The sequence below is a fragment of the Neofelis nebulosa genome, chromosome 16 (genome assembly GCF_028018385.1).
Source record: "Neofelis nebulosa isolate mNeoNeb1 chromosome 16, mNeoNeb1.pri, whole genome shotgun sequence".
NCBI lineage: Eukaryota > Metazoa > Chordata > Mammalia > Carnivora > Felidae > Neofelis > Neofelis nebulosa.
The window spans coordinates 7,915,350-7,939,717 of NC_080797.1; the positions used below are offsets into that span (position 1 = coordinate 7,915,350).

The window sequence follows — 24,368 nt, forward strand, 5'->3', positions numbered from 1 at the left end:
GATCTTGGCCTCGATCAGATCCTGATGTGGTCAGTTACCCTGGAGGAAGTATCAGCAGATGTGGGGGACTGATGTGAGCTGTTCGAAGCTCACAGGAGGCTGTTCTTTAAGCTCTAATCCGTACAGGGAGGGGAGGACATCTGTTCCGACAAGAACTCTGGGGGGCTTATCTGCCCTGGCTCCAAATCTAGCTTGTGTCCCGTGCCTCAGCCCTGCTGGAGCTGGGAGCCTGCACGCCCCACACCTGCGGGCTCACGGCGTGGCTTTGCCCATAAGGGGCAGCAGTGCTGTGCGGCTGGGACCGGGAGAAGGGGCCCCCTCTTCCCACCTGCTGCTGGGCTGCCAGCAGCTCGGGTGCCTCTCCCTCCCATGCCTATCCTCGCCAGCAGTAGACGACCCTGGTGTGTGGCTTCTCTGACACTTCAAGAACCAGCCCGGTCAGGTCCCCCTTGGAGACCGGAGCAGCCCTGTTCCCCTAAGTCTCTAAACTGTAACAATCCTGACCTCTCCCTTTTCTTCTCCCAGCCAGACAGGCGCTACCTCTCCGACGCCTCACAGATCCCTCTTTACCCTCCCGATTGCTCAGTCACCAATTCTGTACGTGTGCATCTGTATGTTAAATTTCCTGTTCAAAGGATGGGTGTGAGTCCTCTCTCCTGACCGGCCCTGACTCAGTAGGGCTGTCCTGAAGAGACAGACACCCAGGGGCAGAATCCTGAGATAGCCACACCTCCTCACACCTGAGCTGTCTCCTGTCCTGGCAGATTACCTTTCCTAAGCCTCCAAAAGAGGATAAAGGCAGATAAAAGCTACTGTTCATTATTATTATTTTTTTTTTTAATTTTTTTAGTGTTTTATTTTTGAGACAGAGAGAGACAGAGCGTGAGCAGGGGAGGGGCAGAGAGAGAGCGAGACACAGAATCCGAAGCAGGCTCCAGGTTCTGAGCTGTCAGCACAGAGCCCGACGCGGGACTCGAACTCACGAACCGTGAGATCATGACCTGAGCCAAAGTCAGAGGCTTAACCAGCTGAGCCACCCAGGCGCTCCTGTTCATTATTATTTTTAAGCAATTTTTACATGTTCATTTATTTAAAATTAAAAAAACATTTTCTTTTGAGAGTGAGCAAGCCATGAGTGGGGGAGGGGCAGAGAGAGACAGGGAGACAGAGAATCTGAAGCAGGCTCCAGACTCCAAGCTGTCAGCACAGAGCGTGATGCGGGGCTCGAACTCACGAACTGCAGAGATCACCACCTGAGCCGAAGGTGGACACTTAACTGACTAAGCCACCCAGGTGCCCCTAATGTTTATTTATTTTTGAGAGAGACAGAGAGGGAGACACAGAATCCGAAGCAGGCTCCAGGCTCTGAGCTGTCAGCACGGAGCCCGACGCGGGGCTCGAACCCACAAACTGTGAGATCATGACCTAAACTAAAAGTCGGACACTTAACTGACTGAGCCACCCAGGCACCCCAAGCCACTGTTTATTATTGAGTAAGGCTCTGGACACACAGAGTTATGGGGAAACCCTAACTCTGGTGAGCAGCATCAGACCAGGTGGGAGCCCAGATGACTAGAACGAGTCTGAGTCCCTTTCAAAGCAGGAGAGCTGTCTCAGGCAAGGAATACACCTAGGCCTGTCTCGTCCTCCAAGATCATGGGATTAGAAGAACCATCAAAGGTGACGGGGAGTGGTAGTATATTCCAAGAGAAGAAAACCGAAGACCAGAAATCTCAAAGGACTGAACCCAAGGAGAAGATGTGAAGACAAAACCCAGTCTTTTAATCTCTTTGACCATTCTTCCAAAAGCTCGACTCTCAGCAGCATGCCGCGTAACATCCACACCTTCCAGCATTTCATTAGTGAAGACATTACAGGTGGAGTAAAGGGCAAGAATGACAACAGGCACGTAAAACCCTGGATTGCAAGTAACTTGTTCTGCGAGTGTTCTGCAAGACGAGCAAACACGTCTAATAAATTTTAACTTGATAAACGAGCGGTGTCTTGCAATGTGAGCCGTATCTGACGCTGAATGTCACATGATCACCACTGAGCCAAAGATTGTTGAAATTCGCTTTGATATACGAGTGCTTTGGATTGCAAGCATGTGTCTGGAACAAATCATGCTTCCACACCAAGGTTTTATTTCTAATGAGGTGGAAAAATGTTGACCTGCACGTCTAGAGAGGAAGTTCTCTCACTTAGAGTAAATTAACCTCCCTAGACCTCACTTTCCAAATCTATGAATTGGAAAGGTCGAGCTACACAGATGTTCGAGGCCTACCTACTCCCTGCAAGTCCTATCGACCTACATTGAAAACACATTGCAAAGGGCAGGGGTTCGTATATGTCTTTTCCCAAAGAAACCTGTCCAGGAAAAAGAAGTCTAATGAAACAAAATAGTTCCAAATCAGGAAGTCTGATTCACCTAAGACTAAGTAAAAATCATCAGTACGAATATGTTGCAATCTCCTAAACTCTGTGTGTGTGTGTGTGTGTGTGTGTGTGTGTGTGTGTGTGTGTAAGGCTAGCATTTTCCAAGTTTTCATGGTATTTCACAAAATGGGTTGCATTCAAAATGTTTGGAAACAACAGGGTTCAACAAAATTGTGGCAGACTTCTAGATGCTTACCCCAAACCCACTTCCTACTTCTTCCTCAGTTTTAATGTCACTTTAATATGATTTGTGACAGCAAGATGGCTAGGTCCACAGTGATGAACTGTGACTGGCATAATTAAGCTAGTCACAGCTTCCCTTGCAGCTATGGGCATTATAGGTAGCCATGGAACCCTGTTCTTTCCAGAAGTACCTCCAAGGATGACTTTTCAGGAAGAATATGCTTTGAGACTATTGACGTGGGCTAACATAATCACAATCACAAGACAGGGGAATGTTCTTCCTGACCGATCATACCAGGAGGTATTCATCGTTTAGGCATTTCTCACATTTCACTCTGGTTTCTCCCAATAAGTAAGAACCTATGCATTAATTCATGTACTTAATCATACCTTGCCCCGTTTTTAGAAAGGATTTACAACGAAGGAAAAATCTGTTGCCCAAAAAGGTACATGTCTATTAAACGCTTCGATTATCATAAGCCAAGAGCACTTGGGAATTCCAATTCTCTGAGTGTATGAAATATAACATTCATGTTAACCAATCTTTTAGACATAGCTGTGTCATCAAGTGAAAAAAAAAAAAAGGCTGAAACGCAGTAATTCTCAGTTTTGTGTACTAAAATCACCTGTGGTGCTTAAAAAGAAAATTACAGGTCTCGTCCTTCCATTCCACACCCTTTCTGATTTAATTGGTCTGGAAGTGGCTCAGGCATCCGTAATTTTTAAAGCCCTTTGGGTGACTGTGACGGACAGCCAAGGTTGAAATAGAGTGCTTTATAAATCTCAGAAGCTGTGACATTTCAAGATGCTTGGTGAATAAGGTTGTACGGTATGGTGGAAATAACACTGTAGCAGGTGTCAGGGGTTCCAGTCTTGGTTCTGGAGCTCAGTAGCTCGGTGACTGTGGGAAGATGACTTAAAACCCTGAGCCTTAAAATGCTATGGATATAAACGTCAAATGTTTATAAAAGCGTATGATAAAGTATAAGGAGTGTGAAAACTTTTAAGATAGTATTGGATACTGTTTTTCTCTTTATGGAGTGTTCTTTCCCTTGCATGCAGGAAAAAATCTGTTCCTCTAAGTACAGTTCAAATCTCTGAGGCCTTCCCTGACCCAATTAGAATTGCTATCTCATCTGTATTTCTGCAACATCTTCTAAATTACCCGATCACACTGAACCCGTTAACTGACACCCCCTCCCACCCCCACTGGTACAGGGCAAGCTTCTACAGCTCAGAAGGATCGTATTTTCAGTATCCTGTGTCTAGCAATATTAGCTACCATGTAAGACAGCCAGAAATTGCCCTTATGGAACCCAGCTCCCTATTTCTCTCCTCTTTTTCAAAAGCTGAATCTTTTTTCTTCAGTCCTTTTACTTGGGGAACTCCAACATTAAGGAAAAAAAAAAATAAGAGAACAACAGAGGAAGGGAGGGCTTCTAAGATCTGCTCTGGTAATCACAACACCAATGGTCATTATTAGAACCTATCCGTAGTGGGCGTGTCTCCCCCTTAGAAAGACGTAATATTTAATTCTTGGGACCCTCTTAACGAAATATATGTGATTACCCCTAAGTGAGGTTCAGAGGGCTTCTGTAATTTGCTCCAGCGGGTCAGAAGGGCAGGAGGTGAAGTGAGGACTTGAATGCAGCCCTCCCACCAGAGCCCGAGGTCAAGTCCCACACGCACCTTCTACATCCTGAGATGCTCTGGTGATTGGATTCCCTGGTGTGGCTCAGGTCCGACGAGCAACCCTGAGTTCACCGGTCTCCCCACTTGATAGCTAACACGGTAAGGCTGCACCTGGTCAGATTGGAAGGCGGAGGCATCGTTCCAAGAACCAGTTCCTCTTGATACAGTCAGCAAGAAGCATCCCAAACGTGACTTTGAAGCGCGCGGTGTCCAGCCCGGCCCATCGCACGAGGCCCTGGGATCCGGCCAGAAAACGCCTGGAAACCTCTGGAAACAAAGGTGCGGGGCCGCCGTCCTCTCCTCCCCGGAAGCCTTGGCCGTTCCGTGTTCCTCGCGTTTCTCGAAAGGACCTCAGGCCTCCGACCTCCCAACTCTACACGCTCCCGCCCAACCCGCGAAAACACCTGCAGCCACGGCCCTGTCTCGCCGCGTCCCGCCCTCCGGAAGTGACGCACAGGAAGCGGCTCTCCTCCCACGGGGGCGGGGAAGGAAGATGGCGGCGCCCAGCAGCCGGTGAGGAGAGAGGACACGGGGGACCCCGGGGAGCCGCCGGACTCGTGCGGTATGGCCGCATCCCCGCACACTCTCTCCTCACGCCTCCTGACAGGTACGGCGCCCGCCCTTGGCCGCGACTGTGGGAAAATTCTCATCTTTTTGCCACGTGCAGCGCCGCGGTTCCGGCCGGCTGCAACCTTGGGAGCCCTTGGCGAGGTCGGCTGGGTACCGGTGGGGGGAAGTGAGCTTTGGAGCAGCCTGCAGTGAAGAGGCCGGGGAGCGAGGGTCGTGCTGTGGCCCCTGGGGTCCACGCCGCCTCCGGCCCCCTCCCCCGGGGGGCTGGCGTCTGGGGCTGCTTTCGGTTTTCCGAGCGGAGGCTGCGCGGGAGGACGGAGGAGAACCCACGAGCCTCCTGGCTGCTCAGAGCCTCCGTTCCTAGTTGCAAGTGTAAGTGACTTGTCAGCTCCCCTGGTGAGGACGGGCGAGCGCCTTGCCGTCGCTCGGAAGCCTTGTTCCCATAGAAAGGGTTGTGATGACAGCGAAGATAACGTTGTCGTGATGAAGTGACACAGATGGTGACGACCACAGAGGGCGGTGCACCGCCCCGCTCAAACTTTTGGCTTTCCACCGTCGGCGGTGGCCCCTGATGGCCATCCTCCCACTTGAAAGACCTGTAACAACTCTATGTTGAAGGCGGTCTGCGCCCCCGTGGCCCTTTGCCCCGTCTGGGCTCAAGTGCCACCTTTTCAGAGATGCCTACCCCGACCACCCTGTTTAAGGTAGAGCCCCCCCCCCCCCCCCGCCCCTCTCTTCTCACATCCCTCCTATTTCTCTCCCCACGGTTAGCACAATCTGTAATTGTTGATTTACATACAGGCTTATTGTGTGTTTCTCCCAACTAGACTGTTAACCCTGTGAAAGTTAGGGACAGTTTGTCTTCTGGCTCATCTGTGGGCCCCCAGGGCCTAGAATGGTACCCCGTGTGTATTGTTGGCTCTCAGTATTTGTTTGTCAATGCGTGGTGTTTGTTCATTCGTTATGGAGATACTAAAGAACTGTTTTTTGGTTTTTTTTTTAATTTTTTTTTTTTTAACATTTATTTATTTTTGAGACAGAGAGAGACAGAGCATGAACAGGGGAGGGGCAGAGAGAGAGGGAGACACAGAATCCGAAACAGGCTCCAGGCTCTGGGCAGTCAGCCCAGAGCCTGACGCGGGGCTCGAACTCACGGACCGTGAGATCACGACCTGAGCTGAAGTCGGACGCTTAACCGACCAAGTCACCCAGACGCCCCACTAAAGAACTGTTAAAGAGGAGGCTGGGAACTGTTTTGCCACCCCCTCCCCCCCCCCCAGTAGTTTTGATGAGAACCAACGGCTGAGGAATGTGTTGTTCGAGGTCCATATTGGAGGTAGGTAGGAGAGGCCGGGGACTCCCTTCTGGTCAAATCCCAGAACCATTTTTTTAGGCATCACCTGTCACAAGCTCCCTGCAGCACCCAGCAATGTTGAGCACAGCGGCTCTATGAAATTCCTTTCTTTCTCTTGATAAAATAACAAACACTGACTTGAAATATTACACGTTAAAATAACCAGGTTATTTTATGGGTCTCTCTTGGCTGTGTAATCTCGGGGCGTATCATTTGTGTTCTCTGGAATTGAGTTTACACGTCTATAAAATGAGGGAGGCAGTTGGACCAGATGATCTCAAAGGTCCCTTCCGGTTCAGAAAGAAGGAAGGAGGCGGGGGAAGCGAGAGGAAGTATAGGCGAAACCAGATGGGCCATGGTTGTAGTAATTGTTAAAGCTGGGGAGTACGTAGTGGGAGCTTACTGTGTTCTTACGTAATTGCGTGTGATGGAAATTTTTCGTAATGAAAAGTTTTCTTACAAGGTCTGTGATTCTTTTTTTCTGTCCTCCCTGACCCCAGGCGCTCATTCTCAGAGAGCTCCTCCTTTCCGCGTGTTTGAATTGTCACCTCTGCACGGAGGTTTTCCAGTGTGCATTCCTCCGACTGGCTGCTTTTCTGCCTGTCAGTTCTGTACTTTCCGCTTCTTAGAGAACAGTCTCACTTAACCGCTCAGAGTTCCCCAGTTCCCGTAAGTGGGCCACGTGTGGTTCCCGTGCTTTGTTGCTGGCTCAGTCTTTTCAAAGCTGGTATGAGAGGAATTAATAGACAGTTTAGCTTCCTGAGCCCATGAGCACAGTTGCCAGAAAATCTGCCAGGAAGAAGTACACAACCTGCTAATGTTCCAGTTGGAAGGTCGTTACGAGAGCCTGATACATGCAAGCAACGTGGTTGGAAAGGGTGGCAGAAAGGTAGAGGGGGATTATATTAGGCATCTAATGGTTATGTCTGCTTTTGCTTCTGAAAATTCAAAGTGTTTTGTAGCCATTACAAGAAATTCAGGACCTTTCAGTTGTGCGTGTGTGTGCACCACATTTTAAAAGCTCTACCATCATGGGGGCGCCTGGGTGACTCGGTCGGTTGGGCGTCTGACTCTTGACTTTAAGGTCATGATCTCATGGTTGTGGGATCAAGCCCGGTGTCAGGTTCTGTGCTGAACGCGGAGCCTGCTTAAGGTTCTCTCTCTCCACCACCCACCCCCAGCCTCGTGCACGCACAGACCTGCTCGCTCTCTCTGTCTCTCTCTCTCTCTCTCTGTCTCTCTCTCTCTCCCCCTCTCCACAAAAAGAAAAGCTCTACCGTCGTGACTCAGTATTGGTGCGAATAGTGGATATGGGCACGTGTTTGCAGATTTTTAATGTTAAGTATCGTAAGCTCTGTGGACCTTCAAACCTATATTTGCTTAAGTAGGACTGAAATGTCTTTCAGTCTCTAGGCACTGATGCATAGAAATACAACACGTTTTGACCGAATGAAGTGTTTTCATCGTTTAAACGTGAGGTTTCCTAGCTGTTTTTTTTTTTTTTTTTCTTACTACTATTCTGGAAAATCTAGGTTTGACACATTTAACCTTGAGAGATATTTTCCAGGATGGTTCTTTCCTTCCCAGCAACTTGTACTTCTCATTGGACCAAATGACCTCAGAACTTGTTTTAAAATCCTATCTTCCTGGGGCGCCTGGGTGGCTCAGTCGGTTAAGTGTCTGACTTCAGCTCAGGTCATGATCTCATGGTTCGTGAGTTCGAGCCCCGTGTCGGGCTCTGTGCTGACAGCTCAGAGACTGGAGCTTCCTTCTGATTCTGTGTCTCCCTCACTCTCTGCCCCTCCCCCGTTCATGCTCTGTCTCTGTGTCTCTCTCCCAAAAATAAACATTAAAAAAAATTTTTAAGTCCTATCTTCCCAAAGAACAGTATCAAGGCAATGAAAGGAAAATTATACACCCTCCAATTAAAAAACAAAAAACGAGCCCTTGACTATCAGAGGACTCATTTGAAAGGAAATTTCAGAGGACTGATTTCAGTGTCGCTCTCCCCCTCCTGTGCGCACATGCAGGCAACGCACACTCACACGTATGGAAAATAAGTATTTCATAATTCACTGAGGTCGGAGAGTCTGATTTCAGTGAAGAAATGACATCTCCAGTCTGAGATAATTGCCATGTGTTCTGAGGGGCAGTGATGCTGCTACCCACAGTCCCCGTAGGTCACGTAGGAAATCCAGTCATCAGACGTTATCTCGTCATTGTATAGAGAGCACTCTGCTGGGCTCTCGGAGCAGAGGTGAGTAAAGGGAAACCCCTGCCGTCAAGGAACCCCCAAATAAGATGGCGGAGACACATGGAAAGTTTCCGGTAAGAAGCGCCACTGAAACGAGTTTAATGTGCCAGAGTAGTCGAAAAGAGGCTCTGAAAATTTGACAGGCAGAGAGCAGAGGCAAGACACCAAAAGCAGGGAAACATCGACAAAGATGGACAAATTGTGAAATGTGTGGTGTGCCTAGAGGAGAGTAAGGAGTTACACACACACGTCTAGGCCAGTAAGGTCTGTCCTGGGCTTCCAGAAGAAACCCTATCTGTTACAACCCATCCATGTCGAGATACTGAGACAGCAGTGCGAAGTAGGCATGAGGACCCTAGAAATGAGTTGAAGATTAGACGTTACCCTGGAACTGCATTTGCTCAGGGACAATACGCAGTGGGGCACGGTTGTCTTGAATTGGCCACCCACAGCAAGACGCGATGGCACAAAACGCTGAGAAGCAATGAGTGAAGGTGGGGGAGAACCACAAATATTTAGTGTCATGGAAGTGATAAAACCCTCCCCTTCCATGGCCTTACACAGAAGCATTGGATTTGTTATTTAGGAGGAGGTATGGTTTGATTAAAAGCCAAATTCAGACACAGCTGTTTTGCTTCTTCTTTTTTTTTTTTAATTAAAAAAAAATTTTTTAATGGTTATTTATTTTTGAGAGGGAGAAAAACAGAGTGTGAGGGGGGAGGGACAGAGAGAGAGGGAGGCACAGAATCTGAAGCAGGCACCAGGCTCCGAGCTGTCAGCGCAGAGCCCGATGCAGGGCTCGAACCCACAAACTGTGAGATCATGACCCGAACCGAAGTCAGACACTCAACCAACTGAGCCACCCAGGCGCCCCTGGTTTGCTTCTTTCTGACATGATTGATAGAGCCCCATTTCACTGAGGACTGTTTCACCTTCCTTTTGGTTATTCGTTTTCCCCAACGTGGCCAAAATATTAATCTGAAATGTATTTACCAGTTTATTGTTACTGAGAAAAACTGTCTCTCATTTTCTGCCATTTTAAAACATGTTCTTTGAAGTTTATTTGAGAGGAAGGGGGAGAGAGAACCGCAAGCAGGCTCTGCACTGTCAGCACAGAGCCCAACGCAGGGCTCGATCCCACGAACTGTGAGATCCTGACCTGAGCCGAGATCAAGAGTCGGACACTTAACCAACTGAACGACCCAGGTGCCTCTGTTTTAAAAGTGACTGACTTGTTTATTTATATTTTCTCAAAAAGATCAACAGTGCGGGCATTACAGCATTTAATATACTAAAAGCGTGATGATCCCCAAATGGAAAATTTCCCGTCCCTGCTGAAGAATTACGCTGCCTTGGTGAACCACTGCAGTGATTGGCAAACCCGATCAGAGGTCTGACCCATCACGCAAGCGTTGCTTACCGCGGTGGCCGGCTTGGCTTCCGGGTAGGTGCCGTCAGCATTTGGTGAGGAGCACTAATCATGGGAGCATTGTTTTCCCCTTTTCTGTGTTACAGGTTGGGTGGGAGGATGTGTCTGGTATCTGGAAGGAAGAGCTATGCAGGAATCCCCTCGCGAGTTCATGCATCTTTTCAGGAGCGTCCGTAAGCAGTGGATGACATTTCAACACTTCACCTTCCTCAGGCGCATGGTATGTTCAGAAGCACACCCCCACTCTGCTGCTATTTGCCTTTTCTTTCTTTGTAGGAGGGAATTTGAGACATTCCTGTTATCAGAAGAGCCTTAAGAAGTGCTGCTTGAAACAGATTTTTATTTAGTGTCCTCTCGAGTTTATCCAAAACTTCAATTCCTTGTTTTGATTATTAATTGAAACCAGAATAACCCTGGTGTCCGAGGCTAAAAGTATGATCGTGAACTTATTGATAAAGTTTGGAGAAAGATTGGAAACTTCTGGCATATTTCACTTAGGGTAAAATTAGGAAAAGCTGAACCATTATCATACATCTCTTTAAATTCTTTTAAGGTTGGGGTGCCTGGGTGGCTCAGTCGGTTAAGCGTCCGACTTCGGCTCAGGTCATGATCTCACGGTCCGTGAGTTCGAGCCCCGCGTCAGGCTCTGTGCTGACAGCTCAGAGGCTGGAGCCTGTTTCAGATTCTGTGTCTCCCTCTCTCTGACCCTCCCCTGTTCATGCTCTGTCTCTCCCTGTCTCAAAAATAAATAAAAACAAAAACAAAAAAAAAACGTTAAATTCTTTTAAGGTTCTGTGAATGTATCAGAAACGTAGAAATAATTTCTTTACCAGTGTGACCTGTGTTCCCGCATCAGCCTTGCATCCAAAAGTCTTGGAAATGCAGCCACTTCTGAGTAGACTCAAGCAAACTGAGATCTTGTCGTTTGCTAGGGACTTTATAGTGAGCTTTGCTCATACATCTCTGGCCTCTGGGTTGTTGGTTCCACAATCTCGTGGGCCACAGGGTAACTTACTCCTAATTACCAGTGAGGACATCTGCCATTTTCTCAAATAGAAAAGTACAGAATGGAGAAATGAGAGCTGAAAACTCATAATTATGACACAGGTATGAACAGTTAGCAAATTCATCCTCTAAAGTCTGATTTGATACTTCTCTCATCTTTTTTAACTTAGAACAGCCACCTTAAAACTTAAAAGTAACAAAATCTTTTTTTTGTTTTTTTTTTAATTTTTTTTTTCAACTTTTTTTTTAATTTATTTTTGGGACAGAGAGAGACAGAGCATGAACGGGGGAGGGGCAGAGAGAGAGGGAGACACAGAATCGGAAACAGGCTCCAGGCTCCGAGCCATCAGCCCAGAGCCTGACGCGGGGCTCGAACTCTCGGACCGCGAGATCGTGACCTGGCTGAAGTCGGACGCTTAACCGACTGCGCCACCCAGGCGCCCCAAAAGTAACAAAATCTTAATGAAACATTATTTTGATAAGAGATTTACATTTCCAGAGATGTTTAGATTTCTTAAGTTGGGGATCAAGGATAATGGATATTTAGAAGCATGTATATAATGCCTTTTTTTATATAAACACAACTCTGGTTCATTCATGAGTTTTCATTCCTTTCTAGGACTAGTGTATGTCATTTCAAGTCTTTGTGATGTAACTGAAAATCACTTAACTGGTTATCAGAATAGGTGGGTCCAGGTACCAGGGACACATACAACTAACTCGCCACTGACTCTGTCACTTTATTTCTGAGCTTTGGTTTTCTCTTCTGTAAGTTAAAGAAAGAGATAATAATGATCATGATCCATTTTCTTTTTTTTTTCTTTTTTTAAAATGTTTTTTTAAATTTAATTTTGAGAAAGAGAGAGAGAGAGAGACAGAGAGAGAGAGAGAGAGAGAGAGAGAGAGAGACAGTGCAAGTCGGGGAGGGGCAGAGAGAGAGGGAAACATAGAGTCGGGCTCCAGGCTCCAGGCTCTGAGCTGTTAGCACAGAGACCGATGTGGGGCTCGAACTCATGAACTGCAAGATTACCATCTGAGCTGAAGTCAGACGCTTAACCAACTGTGCCACCCAGGCACCCCAGTGATCCATTTTCTTAAATAGCCTTTTGGAAGCTTAAATAAGATACACAATTTATAAACTGTAAAGATATGTATTCTATAAAACCAGAAAGGGCCCTACTATGTTAGTAGTAGTTATTACTTTTCACTGGTAAGCAGGAGAGATTGTTGGACTCTACAACTCGTGTTCTTCCCACATACACAGCGCTTTAATGTCACTTAGTCCTGAATTCTACCCCACCGCTGAGCCCCTCTCTGTTTACCTATGAACATTGAAAGTCGACAGTAGGTTTGACTTGGGCTCTCAATGATAGAAAACTTTTTCACCGTATTTGACGTTTAACCTCCAGCTTGTGGTACTGTGTTGAGGAAAATGCTGGAGGGTATGAATAAGAAATAAATTTTTCTTTCAAGGAACTTAAATTTCTAGGACTTTCTAAACCATAGAATTAAAAATGGCTGCTGAGGCATTATAGTCTCTATACCTCTTAGCATAGAGATTTCCTTGTAGAAGACATTCTGGCATTCATTGATTCAGCATACGTTTACAACGGTTGAGGAAAATCTCTCAAGTCCAGTATCAGACTGACGGATGGTGTTATGAAACAACCGTCTAAGAGCCTTTGGGGCCTTGGGTTGATAGTAACGTGTACTTTTTTTATTTAGTATGTCACACAACTGAACAGAAGCCTCAACCAGCAAGTAAAACGGAAGCCAGAACCCACGGTGTCCCCTTTCCTTGAGAGAAGCTCTTTGGCTCAGGCCAAAGCAGAGACTTGTGCAATGAGACCTCTTCCACCCCCCCACCTACCTTTATCCAGAAAGCCCAATGACAAAGAACTGCTGGAACTGGAATCGGCCTCCGTAATTGAAGGCTCACTCGATGCGGGAAGAGAGACCAAGGATGAAAAGCAGTGGAAAGAGATGAAACTCCATCTGGATGATTTGCCAGGAATCTTGGCTCGGCTGTCCAAAATCAAACTCACAGGTACATTGCTTTTCCCGTATCGTCAGATTCTTGCTTAAAGCCTTACTTGTAGTCAGATGCCACCGCCCCCAAAGGAATATCTTCAAACTGCTGATCCTCCATTGGAGGTTTTTGCTCTCTTCAGCGTAATTGAGATTTAAAACCAAGTTTTCCAGATTCCGTTTACACGGAACTGTAAATGGTTTTGCACCAAACGCGTGGTACTGAAACTAGTCTCTCTCTTATTTGCAATTAAAGCACAATGCCTGTCCTGCATATTTCTCATCTTTTGCGTTTTTACACCTGCTGTCCTTTAAAGCTGCAGTGGGATAATGAGTTCTGGTTGAGGCCTGGAAACGAAAATGCCTGCACGCCTGTGCTTGGTACGCAGCAAACCTGCGGTGGCCACCAGGAGACTCCGAGCTCACTGCTGGATTTTGCTTCTTGTAGGGCCTCTGGGATTGTCCCAGGCATGCGGAGATTTAGTGCGCTTCTCTGAGAAACAGGTCTGGAACCGGATTTTCGTTGCCTAAGTCTAGCGAACGGTACCAAATTTTACCGTACGAGTTGGGTATTAACCCGTAATCGTGTCAGTTGGTTGTCAGCAGCCACCAGTGAGCCAGGCGAAGCTTCATTGTTGGCATCCCGTCTCGTAGCTAAGCGTAAAAGTAGTTTATTGTGGGCTAACCCTGTGTAGAAGGTGGGGTCTGGGTCATCCTGCAGCTTGAAGACACGGTCTCTCCTCTTCTTGGACGAGCATAGGGAGAAGTATAACGGGCGAATCATAAAGTTAAACCAGGTACTCTTTGAGGAGAGAAGTGGGAAGTAATGTTACGGAGTCAAAATGGAGAAACGAACAGATGAGACAGAGAGGCTTTTGAGAGTAGAGAAAACCAGGGAAAGCGGGGTGGTGGTGGTGTGTGTGTTTCAGGAGAGTTGAGCCTGAAACCCAAGGTGAAAGGAGGCAAACTTCTTTCCTCAGTGACCGAGGTCACTTAAAGAAAATCCTTTTTTTTGGGGGGGGGGGGTGCGGGATGGAAAGTAGGCATAGGGGGTTTGACGGGAAGAGCTGAAGAGTCACCGTAAGACTCACCCAGTGTAGCTCTAAAACAGTGAGACTGATTCCAGGGGCCTCCTCGCAAACATGCCTTAGTACTTTCCAGAAGCTGAGCAAGGAATCATCACATTTCACCGAAGGTTGCTTTCGTCATTTATGTAAGTGGCATATCGGTGCGGCCATGGTAAGAATGACTCCCGAAAGCGATCGTGAGGATGTCACCCCAAAAATGCGTCCTCCCAGTCTGAAGGCAGCGGAACTGACCTCCACCACCAGCAAGAACTTCTTGCGTTGTGTGCACCATTGCTGAACGTGCCCACATCAGTACCCCCCTCTCATCCTGCAAATCACTTCTCTCTCGCTCTCTCTCTCTCTCTCTCTCTCTGTCCCATTTCGGGCAGTAATAGCAGCATTCTTTGCTTCCCCCAGACCGGAAACCTTAGAATCGTTCTTGAGTCTTTGCTGCACAATCTCCCTTCATCTCTAGTCTGACATCCAACTGTTAGCAGAGGAGTCTCTTGTAACGCCCGTGAGATTTCTCATCCGATTTTCTGAAGCTGCCGTCCTAGCTGAGGTCCAAAACATAAGATGTCTGCGGTTACTGCAGGAGCTCCTGGCTGTGATCTCTGCCTCTCTTCTTCTGCCAGACCCACTTTCCTAAAACACTGCCCTTGTGTATTCCTATCCTACCCAAGAGCCTGCAGTCCTTCCGTATGGCCTCCCGCCTCAGCTCTACCAGACCCGAGAGGAATGATTAAACTCTTCCCCATAAGCAGACTTTTTCCCCCCACCCTGTCCTGCCCGTTAGCTGGTCCTTACACCCACCGTACCCGTTCCTCCTGCCCCTCTTGTATCCAGTTAGCGCCTTTCAAGGCTTTTCCATTAAGCCTTGTCTTGCCTGCTCTTGGCCCGAGTCTCCCTTCTCAAAACTTGGAATATGGCTTTGAAGTCCAGCAGAGTGGAGTTCAGATCCTGGCGAGGTCATTTACTAGTCAAGTGGGCCTTTGGGCCATTTCTCAGCCTTGTTGAGACTTCTTCGTGTAGAGCAGGAACAACGATCATCAGAGTTAAATCACATGGTGCATTCAGAGTACCCAACGGCATGCCCGACGCATGGGAGCACCTTGAAGGTTAGTTTCCAAATGATTACAGGTAGACGTCTGATTGTCTATTTAATGTATGTTATATTTCCCCTAAGATGTCTGCAGGCAGACATCGTGCCATCTTGTTGAGTACGTAGCTCTCTGCGTACAGTGCTTCTCATTTATAAGGACTTGATTGTAGGAGGGAAATTAACAAATTGAAGTTGTCCAGAGGAGGGCAAGTGCAAGGAAGGGGGGGGCTGGAAACCCTGTCACTTGGGGCAGGGGGTGGTTTTTCTTGGGAGAGAGAAGGGAGGAGGGAGAAAGCAGATGAGGGAAAGGAGAATGTATTTCCAGTGTCTGTAGCGCCTTTCATTGAAAGGAGCAGTGCTGCTGATTTACAGTTGAGGGGGCAGAACGGAGGGACTGCACATGCCAGCAGCGTGAGGGAGAGCTCGCAGGAGAACGATCGGGTGTGAAACGGGCTGCCTCCAAAGGCAGCGGTCCTCGTCCTCGGAACCATCCACACGGAAGCAGATCATGTGTGAGAGAAGTTGGAGTGGGGACTCCTACATCATCAAGGGGGTGGAACTCGATGGTGCTAATACTAAGAGCCTGCCTCTCCTTCGGTATTTGCGGGGCGTCTACGATGTACCTTTGCGCTAGGTGCTAAAGATACAGAGATACAGGACATCTGTCCTCACAGAGAAGCTAATAGTCTGGTGGGGGAGATTTTTGTAGGTCTGCACGTGTATAAAAATAAAACCACGGTGGTCAGATACATCTGCGTTTCGAACCCTGAACTTTTGGTAACCTTTGTGACCTTGGGTAATTGACTTCACCTTGGAACGCCATAGTTTCTTTACCTGTAAAATGGAGAGACTGGTGCTCCCTTTATGGCCTCATCATGAGGATTAAATGAGACCAGCATGCCCAACACCTTTTAGGCACTTAATTAGCAATTATTAATACTGTTATTTTACCGTACCCATGCTTAGGGAAATCAGCATTAATGGGTGCTGTATTATAATGTTAATGGCAGCTGTGTCTTAAGGCAGAGGGGGGACCCAGAGGAGGGATTGTTTCTGCCCGTGAAGGGGGTTGAAGTGAAGGGGTGTTTAAGAGATACTGAAGGCCAAGGATTGTAAACAGAGGGAGAAGGCCTTGCAAAGGCAAAGAAGTTGGGTACATCCTGGGATATTCTGAAAACTGGGGATATTATGAGGAATGCAGTACAATTGTATGTGACACAGAACAGACACTCACTGAAAGTTTGAAGGGTTAGGCAGGGCCGTGTTGCCATGCTGACATGCATTTCACGCTAAGGAGTTTGGCTCCTATATCTCAGCTGCGGGAAGTTCTGGAAAGTTCTTTGGAGGAACATACAATCACTTTGTGTTTTGTCTCGTGTTTTTTTTAAGTGGCTTAATTATTTCTCACTATTACAAGCTTATGACAACAGAAATTCAAATAATACAGAAGCACGTATCTAAAACTGAAAAAGTACCCTTTAGTCCATTCTAGATAAAATCCCTGCTTGAAATGCAGCCTCCTGTGTGTGTACAAGTATGCATTTCTGAACTGATAGGTATGGTTGTACATTAAAAAAAAAATTTTTTTTAATGTTTATTTATTTTTGAGAGAGAGAGAGACAGAGTGCGAGCAGGAGAGGGGCAGAGAGACAGGGAGACACGGAATCCGAAGCAGGCTCCAGGCTCTGAGCTGTCAGCACAGAGCCTGACACGGGGCTCGAACTCAACGAATCGCGAGATCGTGACCAGAGTTGAAGTCGGACGCTTAACCGACTAGCCACCCAGGCGGCCTATCGTTGTGCATTTTATGGAAATAGGATCATCACACATACACACATATACACAGTTCTGCAACTTGCCACTTTCTCTTAGCTTTGTAGCTTTCACTCAAAGTATTTATTGCTGCCTACTATTCCATTATGCAGAACTGCCATTATTTGCTTAACTAACCCTCTACCAATAAACATGTAGGGTGTTTCCAGTTTTTTCTGTTAAAAGCAAATCTGTCGCTAACTTTTTTTTTAGTGTTTATTTATTTTGAGAGACAGAGCATGCACACGTGCGAGCAGGGGGAGGGATAGAGAGAGAGAGGAAGAGAGCATCCCAAGCAGGCTCCACACTGTCAGTGCAGAGCCTGATGTGGGGCTCGATCCCATGAACCATGACACGAGATCAGGACCATGAGATTCTGAGTGGAAATCCAGAATTGGACGCTCAACTAACTGAGCCACGCAGGCACCCCTGTGGTTAATTTTTATGTTCTTAAGTCTTTGGATAATTTGTGTGAGTCTGTTTGTAGGATGAGTGTTTTGAAATGTAAGTGCTAGCTTTAAACTTTTTAGTTTTGATAAATCTACTGGTTGGTTCCTTGCAAAGGACAGTGTAATTTATATGCCCTGTAATAGTGTGTGGGAATCTGATTCCGTCTGTATTCTGTGCTTGTACATAAAGCAGTCTTTACCAGTTTTGCCTACAGGATAACCGAAAAAGATTTTTGTGTGTATTAAGTTTCATACTTTACGTCCTGATGGGATTTAACACCTTTTCCTCTATTTTGATCATTTGTATTTTTCCTTCTATTCTTTGTTTCTTATCTCCTTAGTCATTTCTTACCGACATTTTTTGTGATGTTTTGTTTTATTTTCCCCACTGAGATGTTTCACTTTTATGTATTCAACTTTATTACTTTTTTTGTTTTGTTTTTTTAATGCTTAGATTTTTTTTTCTGCCCTGTGGTTATAAAAGCATTCACTCATGTTTTTTACTTTACTTTTTACTTTACCCGGTACTTTACTTTTCTATTTTTACCACATTCTCTAAGGTTTGGGGACCATGTCGAATTTAGTTCCATATAAGGAGTAAGATTGTTTATGACAACTGTGGTAGTGATATCACTGAGCAAGAGTTGCCTGTTTTTGTAAATAAAGTTTTATTGGAACACAGCCACACCCATTTGTTCTATGCTGACATCATGCTGTGTTGGCAGAGCTATGTATTTGTGATAGAAAACTTATGACCTGGAAAACCTGAAACTTTTCCTATCAGGCCCTTTAGAGAAAAAACCTTGCTGACCACGGCTATCGAGCACAGGCCAGTGAGAGGCAAGAATGATGGCCAACAGTGGCGCCTGGGTGACTCAAGTCGGTTAAGTGTCCGACTTCAGCTCAGGTCATGATCTCGCGGTTCTTGAGATCAACCCCCACATTGGGCTCTGCACTGGCAATGTGGAGCCTGCTTGGGATTCTCTCTCTCTCTCTCTCTCTCTCTCTCTTTCTCTCTCTCAAAATAAATAAATACACTTAAAAGAAAAAAAAGAATGGTGGCCCACAAATCAGTGGCAGTCAACTGAGACATGATTTGGGCTGAACTAAGGCTGTGGTTCGGCAGAGGTAGAGAGAGAGAGGGACTGAAGAAACAGAATGAACAGAACCTTATGTAGAGGTGGGGGAGTGCTGTGGAGACCTAAAATAAAAGTTTAAGACGCAGAGCCGCGAAGAGTTTGGTTGCCTCGAAGCAAACATTCTGCAATTCTCTGGGCCCTGTGCTCTGTATTTTCCTTCACCCAACTCTGTTCTCTCAGAGAGAGCACAGTGCGTTGACCTCCGGGCTGGAGTCCCTGTGTCCGAATCTTGGCTCTTACTAGTGGAGCGACATTGAGCAAGGTCCATTTAAAAAACAAAACAAAACCAAAACTACAACACCCCGTGCCTCAATTTACCGACCTGTAAACTAGAGATAACGATACCTACTTCAGAGTGTTGCCGTGAGTATTAAACGAGACAAAATTTGTAAACTACATAGAAGAGCTCTGCTTTTTTCTCAAGTAAAAGGTAAATTTGTTACCTGGGCATTTGAGTGTGGGTTTGCCGTCCCTGCTGTCGAAAAGCTGCCCCCTTTCTGGGAGGGATACACGGTGATATGAAGCTGGAGAGTGTGAATCCTGAAGGAAGAGACAGGTTGGAGGGGGAAGAGGGTGAGTCCAGGTTTGCAGTCGTGGATTTTGAGTCTCCACTGGCATGTCCTCAGTGGACAGGTGGCTGTGGAGGACGGGAGCCCGGTTAGGACACGGGGCTGCAAGACTGAAGGGTCCACAGCGTGGAGTGGCCACGAAACTGCGGCGGTGAGGACAGTGGTCAGCGGGCAGCGCGTCCTGACCAGAGAAGAAAGCCAAGGACGTTTGGGGTGCATCCCCTTTTAAGGATTGGGTAGAGCGTGTTAACGGAGCCTGCAAGGAACTAAACAATCAGAGGAAGGGAAACAGGAATGGGCTTAGTCGCAGAAGCCAAGAGAAGACATGGCTCATAAAGGAAGCGACAAACGCTTTTTTTTTTTTTTTTTTTTTAAAGTAGGCTCCACTCCCAACGTGGGGCTTGAACTCACAACGCTGAGATCAAGAGGTGCGTGCTGTCCCAACTGAGCCAGCCAGGCACCCCAAGAAAGAGATCAACACTTTTCAATGTTTATTTTTGAGAGAGAGAGAGAGAGAGAGCATGTGCACAAGTGGGGTAGGGGGCGGGGAGGGGGGGACAGAGGATCTGAAGCAGGTTCTGCACTGACAGCAGAGACCCTGACGAGGGGCTCGAACTCACCAACCATGAGATCATGACCTGAACTGGAAGTCAGACGTTTAAGTGACTAAGCCACCCAAGCGCCCCGACATCAACACTTTTAAATGCTAGAGGTCTGCTAAGATGGCTGGCTAGAAAGAGCTGTCTTATTTGGCCATCAGGAAGTCTGTGTTCAGTGACTGCTAACTCAGGACATAATTACTAGCATTTCCTCTTAGAGTCTTAAATGAGGTACTTGAAATGATTAATTTAAAACAGTTCCTTAAAGTTTATTTTCATAGTGCTCACTTCTTTAGGAACTGATGGGAAAGCATGATGATTGGTTTAGGGTCAGTCTTTTGGGTGGGAGGCCACACCTTCTCTCCTTCATCCTGGCTCTCCCTGCGCGCTCTTCCTTTTGCGTGAGGTACGTCGCATATCTGAATAGGCATTCCAGATGTAGGGTTTGCTATTTAAAACCCAGTGACCGAAATCTAAAGCAGTGATTGAATCACTCATTCAGTAGTACGTAGTGTGTTATATAGCGTGCGTTGACTCATCGGTTCCCACGTGTCAGCGTGCTAACGAGCATACATGGCCCACGTGTTCAGACGACACTTCCTGGCCGCCTTCCCCGGGGATTCAGATCCTGCAGGCCTGGGACAGGACCCAGAGATCTGCATTTTTGACAAGCATGCCAGATGATCTGACGCAGGTGGTCCCGGACCACCCTTCGAGCAAGTGAAGTAGGTGTTGTGCAGGAAGAGTGGCGATCCCAGAGCCAGCGGTCTGGCTGGATGTGGGGAGCACTCACGTCGTGAGAGCCAGAGCGGCCCTCGCGACCACTGGCAGCAGGAAAAGCCAGCTGGGGCAGGATCTGGACCACACAAGAGATGTATGCAAAAGCAAGATGCACCGAGGAGAAAGGGAGCAGCAGCGTCCCCTGGAACCACAGATGGAGGAGTCCCAGGGCAGTAAATTTCCCCTCGTATCGTGTTATGTATTCCATGCCCCAGGTTTCTGGACGAGCTAATTGAATTAAAGTCATTTCCTTCTGCTTATTCCATTTAAAGAGGCGGCACCCTTTGGGTGACCCCTACCCTCTTCTTTGACCTTTCACCTCCCCATTTAGTTTATTACTTGAATTCACACATGTCTTGGAGTCAGCAGGATTTTTTTTTTTTTTTTTTTTCTTTAAGAAACTCCCTGGTATCTATCAATTGATTTCTTTCGGACTCTTAACATCTTGGGCCATTCATTTATAGCTAATGATAGCCGAGACAGAAATATCTGAAAGTCAGCGATCACCGTTATAGAACTAGTCTTTCTTTGCCTCTCTTTGTTTATAGCTGTAATATACCAAGGATAATTAACTATAGAATAAGTGAAGGGCCATGTAGTGATCATACTTCTATTTCATTTGTAGGAGAGTAGGATCCCTTGACCCTTATGCCAGGATCTGAGCCAAATGTTTGCTGGTAAATGGTACACCATTTAAAGGTTGTTTTTTTTTTTAGTTTTTTATTTATTTATTTTTTGTATGAAAGGAAGTAAGACTGCATTTATAAAGAAGTAATAATATGTCTCCCTTGAGTTCCTCTTGCCAGCTGAGCTATTTACAATATGTTTTTGGAGTTTGTTGCAAGGACCACACTGGGTTGAAGAGATTTTATTTGAGTTAGGATCACAAGAGGCTTTGGTGACTCAGCTGAGTTTATACTTAATATAGGTCAATAAAAAGCCAGGCTTTTTTTTCCCCCCCCTGAATAACATCTGTGCTGAAAAGCTACAACCTACTTTCTGAGACCAGAACACGAAAATAGATTGTTAGAACCAATAGGTGATCCTGTCGACGGGACTGATACAAACTACAGTCTATCAATGTATGGATTTTTCCCCCCTGGAGTCTAGAATGCCTCTTATTAAAAGAAAAGCAACAAGAATGGAGGGTGCAATTTCATTTTACATCGCTTGTGTCGTTTTTAAAAGTCAGCTTACTGCAGTCTTCAGCTCTGTGTAAGCAGCCTTTCCCATTTTCCTAAAAATATTGATTGACTAGAATTATATTCCTGAATTTTCATTTATATCTTCACGTAACTACCTTAATAATTATATGCTTAGGGGCGCCTGGGTGGCGCAGTCGGTTAAGCGTCCGACTTCAGCCAGGTCACGATCTCGCGGTCCGTGAGTTCGAGCCCCGCGTCAGGCTCTGGGCCGATGGCTCGGAGCCTGGAGCCTGTTTCCGATTCTGTGTCTCCCTCTCTCTCTGCCCCTCCCCCGTTCATGCTCTGTCTCTCTCTGTCCCAAAAATAAAATAAAAAAATGTTGAAAAAAAAATTAAAAAAAAAAAATAATAATAATTATATGCTTAGTAACTAACTTTTATTTTTTATTTTATTTTTTAAATTTATTATTTAAAAAATTTTTAAAAATGTTTGCTCATTTTTGAGAGAGAGGATGAGAGGGAACATGAGTGGGAGAGGGGTGGCGGAGGGCGGGGACAGAGGATCGAAAGCCGGCTCTGCCCTGGCAGCAGCAAGCCCGGTGTGGGGCTCGAACTCACAAACTGCGAGACCATGATTGGAGCTGAAGTCGGGTGTTCAACAAACTCAGCCACCCAGGCGCCCCTTATTTTCCTTCTTTTAAAGTTTATTTATTTATTTTGAGAGAGAGGGTGTCGGGAGGGGCAGAGAGGGAGGGAGAGAAAGAATCCCAAACAGGCTCCCACTGTCAACACAGAGCCCTGTGTGGGGCTTGAACCCACGAGCCATGAGATCATGACCTGAGCGGAAATCAAGAGTCAGATGCTTAACGAACTGAGCCACCCAAGTGCCCCCAAAATATGCTTTTTCAACTAAACTCGACCTATTTGATGGGTGAAGAATGGCTCTGGAGGTTTTTGTTTTTTAATGTTTATTATTTTTGAGAGAGAGAGAGAGACAGAACTTGAGCGGGGGGAGGGGCAGAGAGAGGGAGACACAGAATCCAAAGCAGGCTCCAGACTCTGAACTGTTAGCACAGAGCCCAACTACGGGGATCGAACCCATGAAACGTGAGATCGTGACCTGAGCCGAAGTTGGATGCTTAACCGACTGAGCCACCCAGGCACTCCTGGAATTTTAAAATTTGTATTTAATGGTTGCTGTGGCCTGAGGAGATGCAGAGGGAACAAGCTACCTACCAGCAAGGGAACATTTTCCCTGAAAGTTGTTTCCACTGTGTTTTTGAAATCACAGCACCGGTATCTTGCTTCCCAAGTCTGGTTTTTAGTGGCAGTCTGCCCCTTCCCTCAACCGTCCCCAGCCTTTTTTTGGGTGCTTGCTGCCTGCCGGGCTGAAGAGTACCCCCTGTGCCAGGACATAGTGTTAGGGGGTGTCATGCTACATCAGACCGATGCTCTGAAACGTTTGTGCCCTTGTCTCAGAAGTATGTCACGGCAAGGCCCTGCTTCCTTTTTGGTGTCAAGACCACTTTTCTTGCCTCAAATAGTCCTGCTGGGATGGGGAAAGGACTTTCATGGAATGGGCCCATCCTGCCCATGGTCCACCCCCGCCTGTGCCCCTTGCTCTCTACCTCTCCACATTAGGAAGAAATAATGGGTACCATCAGATGGCCTTCCCTTCACATCTTTCTCTGTTCCCTTATTAGTTGGTACTTAGGTATCCAGTTTTTTTTACCGATCAAACAATAAAAAACTGTCTTCAACTCAGTTTCACCTGCACCATATTTGACAAACATTTCTTGAGGGTTTTGGTATATGCTCTCTACCTGATTTATTGCCGATGCAGGTCTTTCTCTGGTTTTTATTTTTATGCCTTCATTTCCGTTGGTTTCTGGCAAGGGTGGGCCATGAGGATGCCTTCGCCTGTGTTCTAAGTTAGATGACAAACAGATGTATCTAGGCTCTTCTCTTTTCAGATGATTTAATTGCTTTAAATCAGTTTGATGTTAATGAAACTGCAAGTATAAGATGCTACCATGGTTGATGCCAGAGGAACGTGAAGACACATTTCGTGAGGCTAACAACCATTCGCAAAAACTACCGACAAGTTTGAAGAGGAGAGAGAGAAAGAAGTAAACGAAGTTGCAGACAGGCTCGGCTGCATGCAACTGAAGATTTGAAGAACAGTGACTCAAATAAAGGGTTTATTTTCTCTGGTTTCGAGGCGTCTGGAATGATGAAGTCCAGAGCTTGTGCTATGGGAAGTTGTCAACATACCTGGCTCCTCCCCTCGGCTGCCATTTTTCACCTGTGGCTTTTGTTCTCAGGAGTGCAAGGTGACTGCCACTCCTCCGGGGTCACAATGAAGAAGGGGGACATCGTAGGAAGGCAGAAACCTCCTTATGAGACTCTGCCTTTGTATCTGGGAAGGAAAGCTTCGGACTGGGGCTTCTCCTTGCGTCTCGCTGGCCAGGACTGTACAACTTGGCTACCTCCGGCTGCAAGGGAGCTTGTGAAGCGTGGCCTCCTCCTTCTGTCTGTCCAGCCCAGTCAGCTGTCGGTAGCCACCTCCACTGTGTCCTCAGAGCGCCCCCCAGGCTGCCTTATTATGCGATGCATCCTCTTCTAGGAGGAGGACGTCAGGCTGCCCGTCTCTCCGCTGTCCGCTTTTCCGAAGAAGACAGAACACCACCGAGTCCTCCCTGGGACTACGCTGCACGGGTGCACCTCGAATGTAGTGTGTTTAAGTGAAGGCTGGT

General features: G+C 46.7%; 1 protein-coding gene and 1 long non-coding RNA gene across 15 annotated transcripts in view; one reads left to right on the forward strand and one right to left on the reverse strand.

Moving 5' to 3' along the window:
• LOC131496843 (uncharacterized) overlaps window positions 1-4,754 on the reverse strand; it is a 250,187-nt gene extending 245,433 nt beyond the window's left edge. For 6 of the 13 annotated variants that reach the window (XR_009254660.1, XR_009254656.1, XR_009254663.1 and 3 more), the window contains exon 1: window positions 4,305-4,752. This is a non-coding gene — a long non-coding RNA (uncharacterized LOC131496843). Of the gene's footprint in view, window positions 1-4,304 lie in introns of all 13 variants that reach the window. The other 7 variants (XR_009254667.1, XR_009254658.1, XR_009254659.1 and 4 more) reach the window with 3 other exon arrangements.
• Window positions 4,755-4,759: 5 nt separating this feature from the next.
• The window catches only part of LOC131496841 (protoheme IX farnesyltransferase, mitochondrial), a 138,161-nt gene continuing 118,552 nt past the window's right edge, over window positions 4,760-24,368 (forward strand). The window contains exons 1-3 of one of the 2 annotated variants that reach the window (XM_058702568.1): window positions 4,760-4,918; window positions 10,005-10,138; window positions 12,649-12,970. In XM_058702568.1, coding sequence (XP_058558551.1) covers window positions 4,876-4,918; window positions 10,005-10,138; window positions 12,649-12,970 — 499 coding nt within the window. In that variant the 5' untranslated portion in view covers window positions 4,760-4,875. Of the gene's footprint in view, window positions 4,919-5,404; window positions 5,586-10,004; window positions 10,139-12,648; window positions 12,971-24,368 lie in introns of those variants that run through there. The other variant, XM_058702569.1, reaches the window with a different exon arrangement.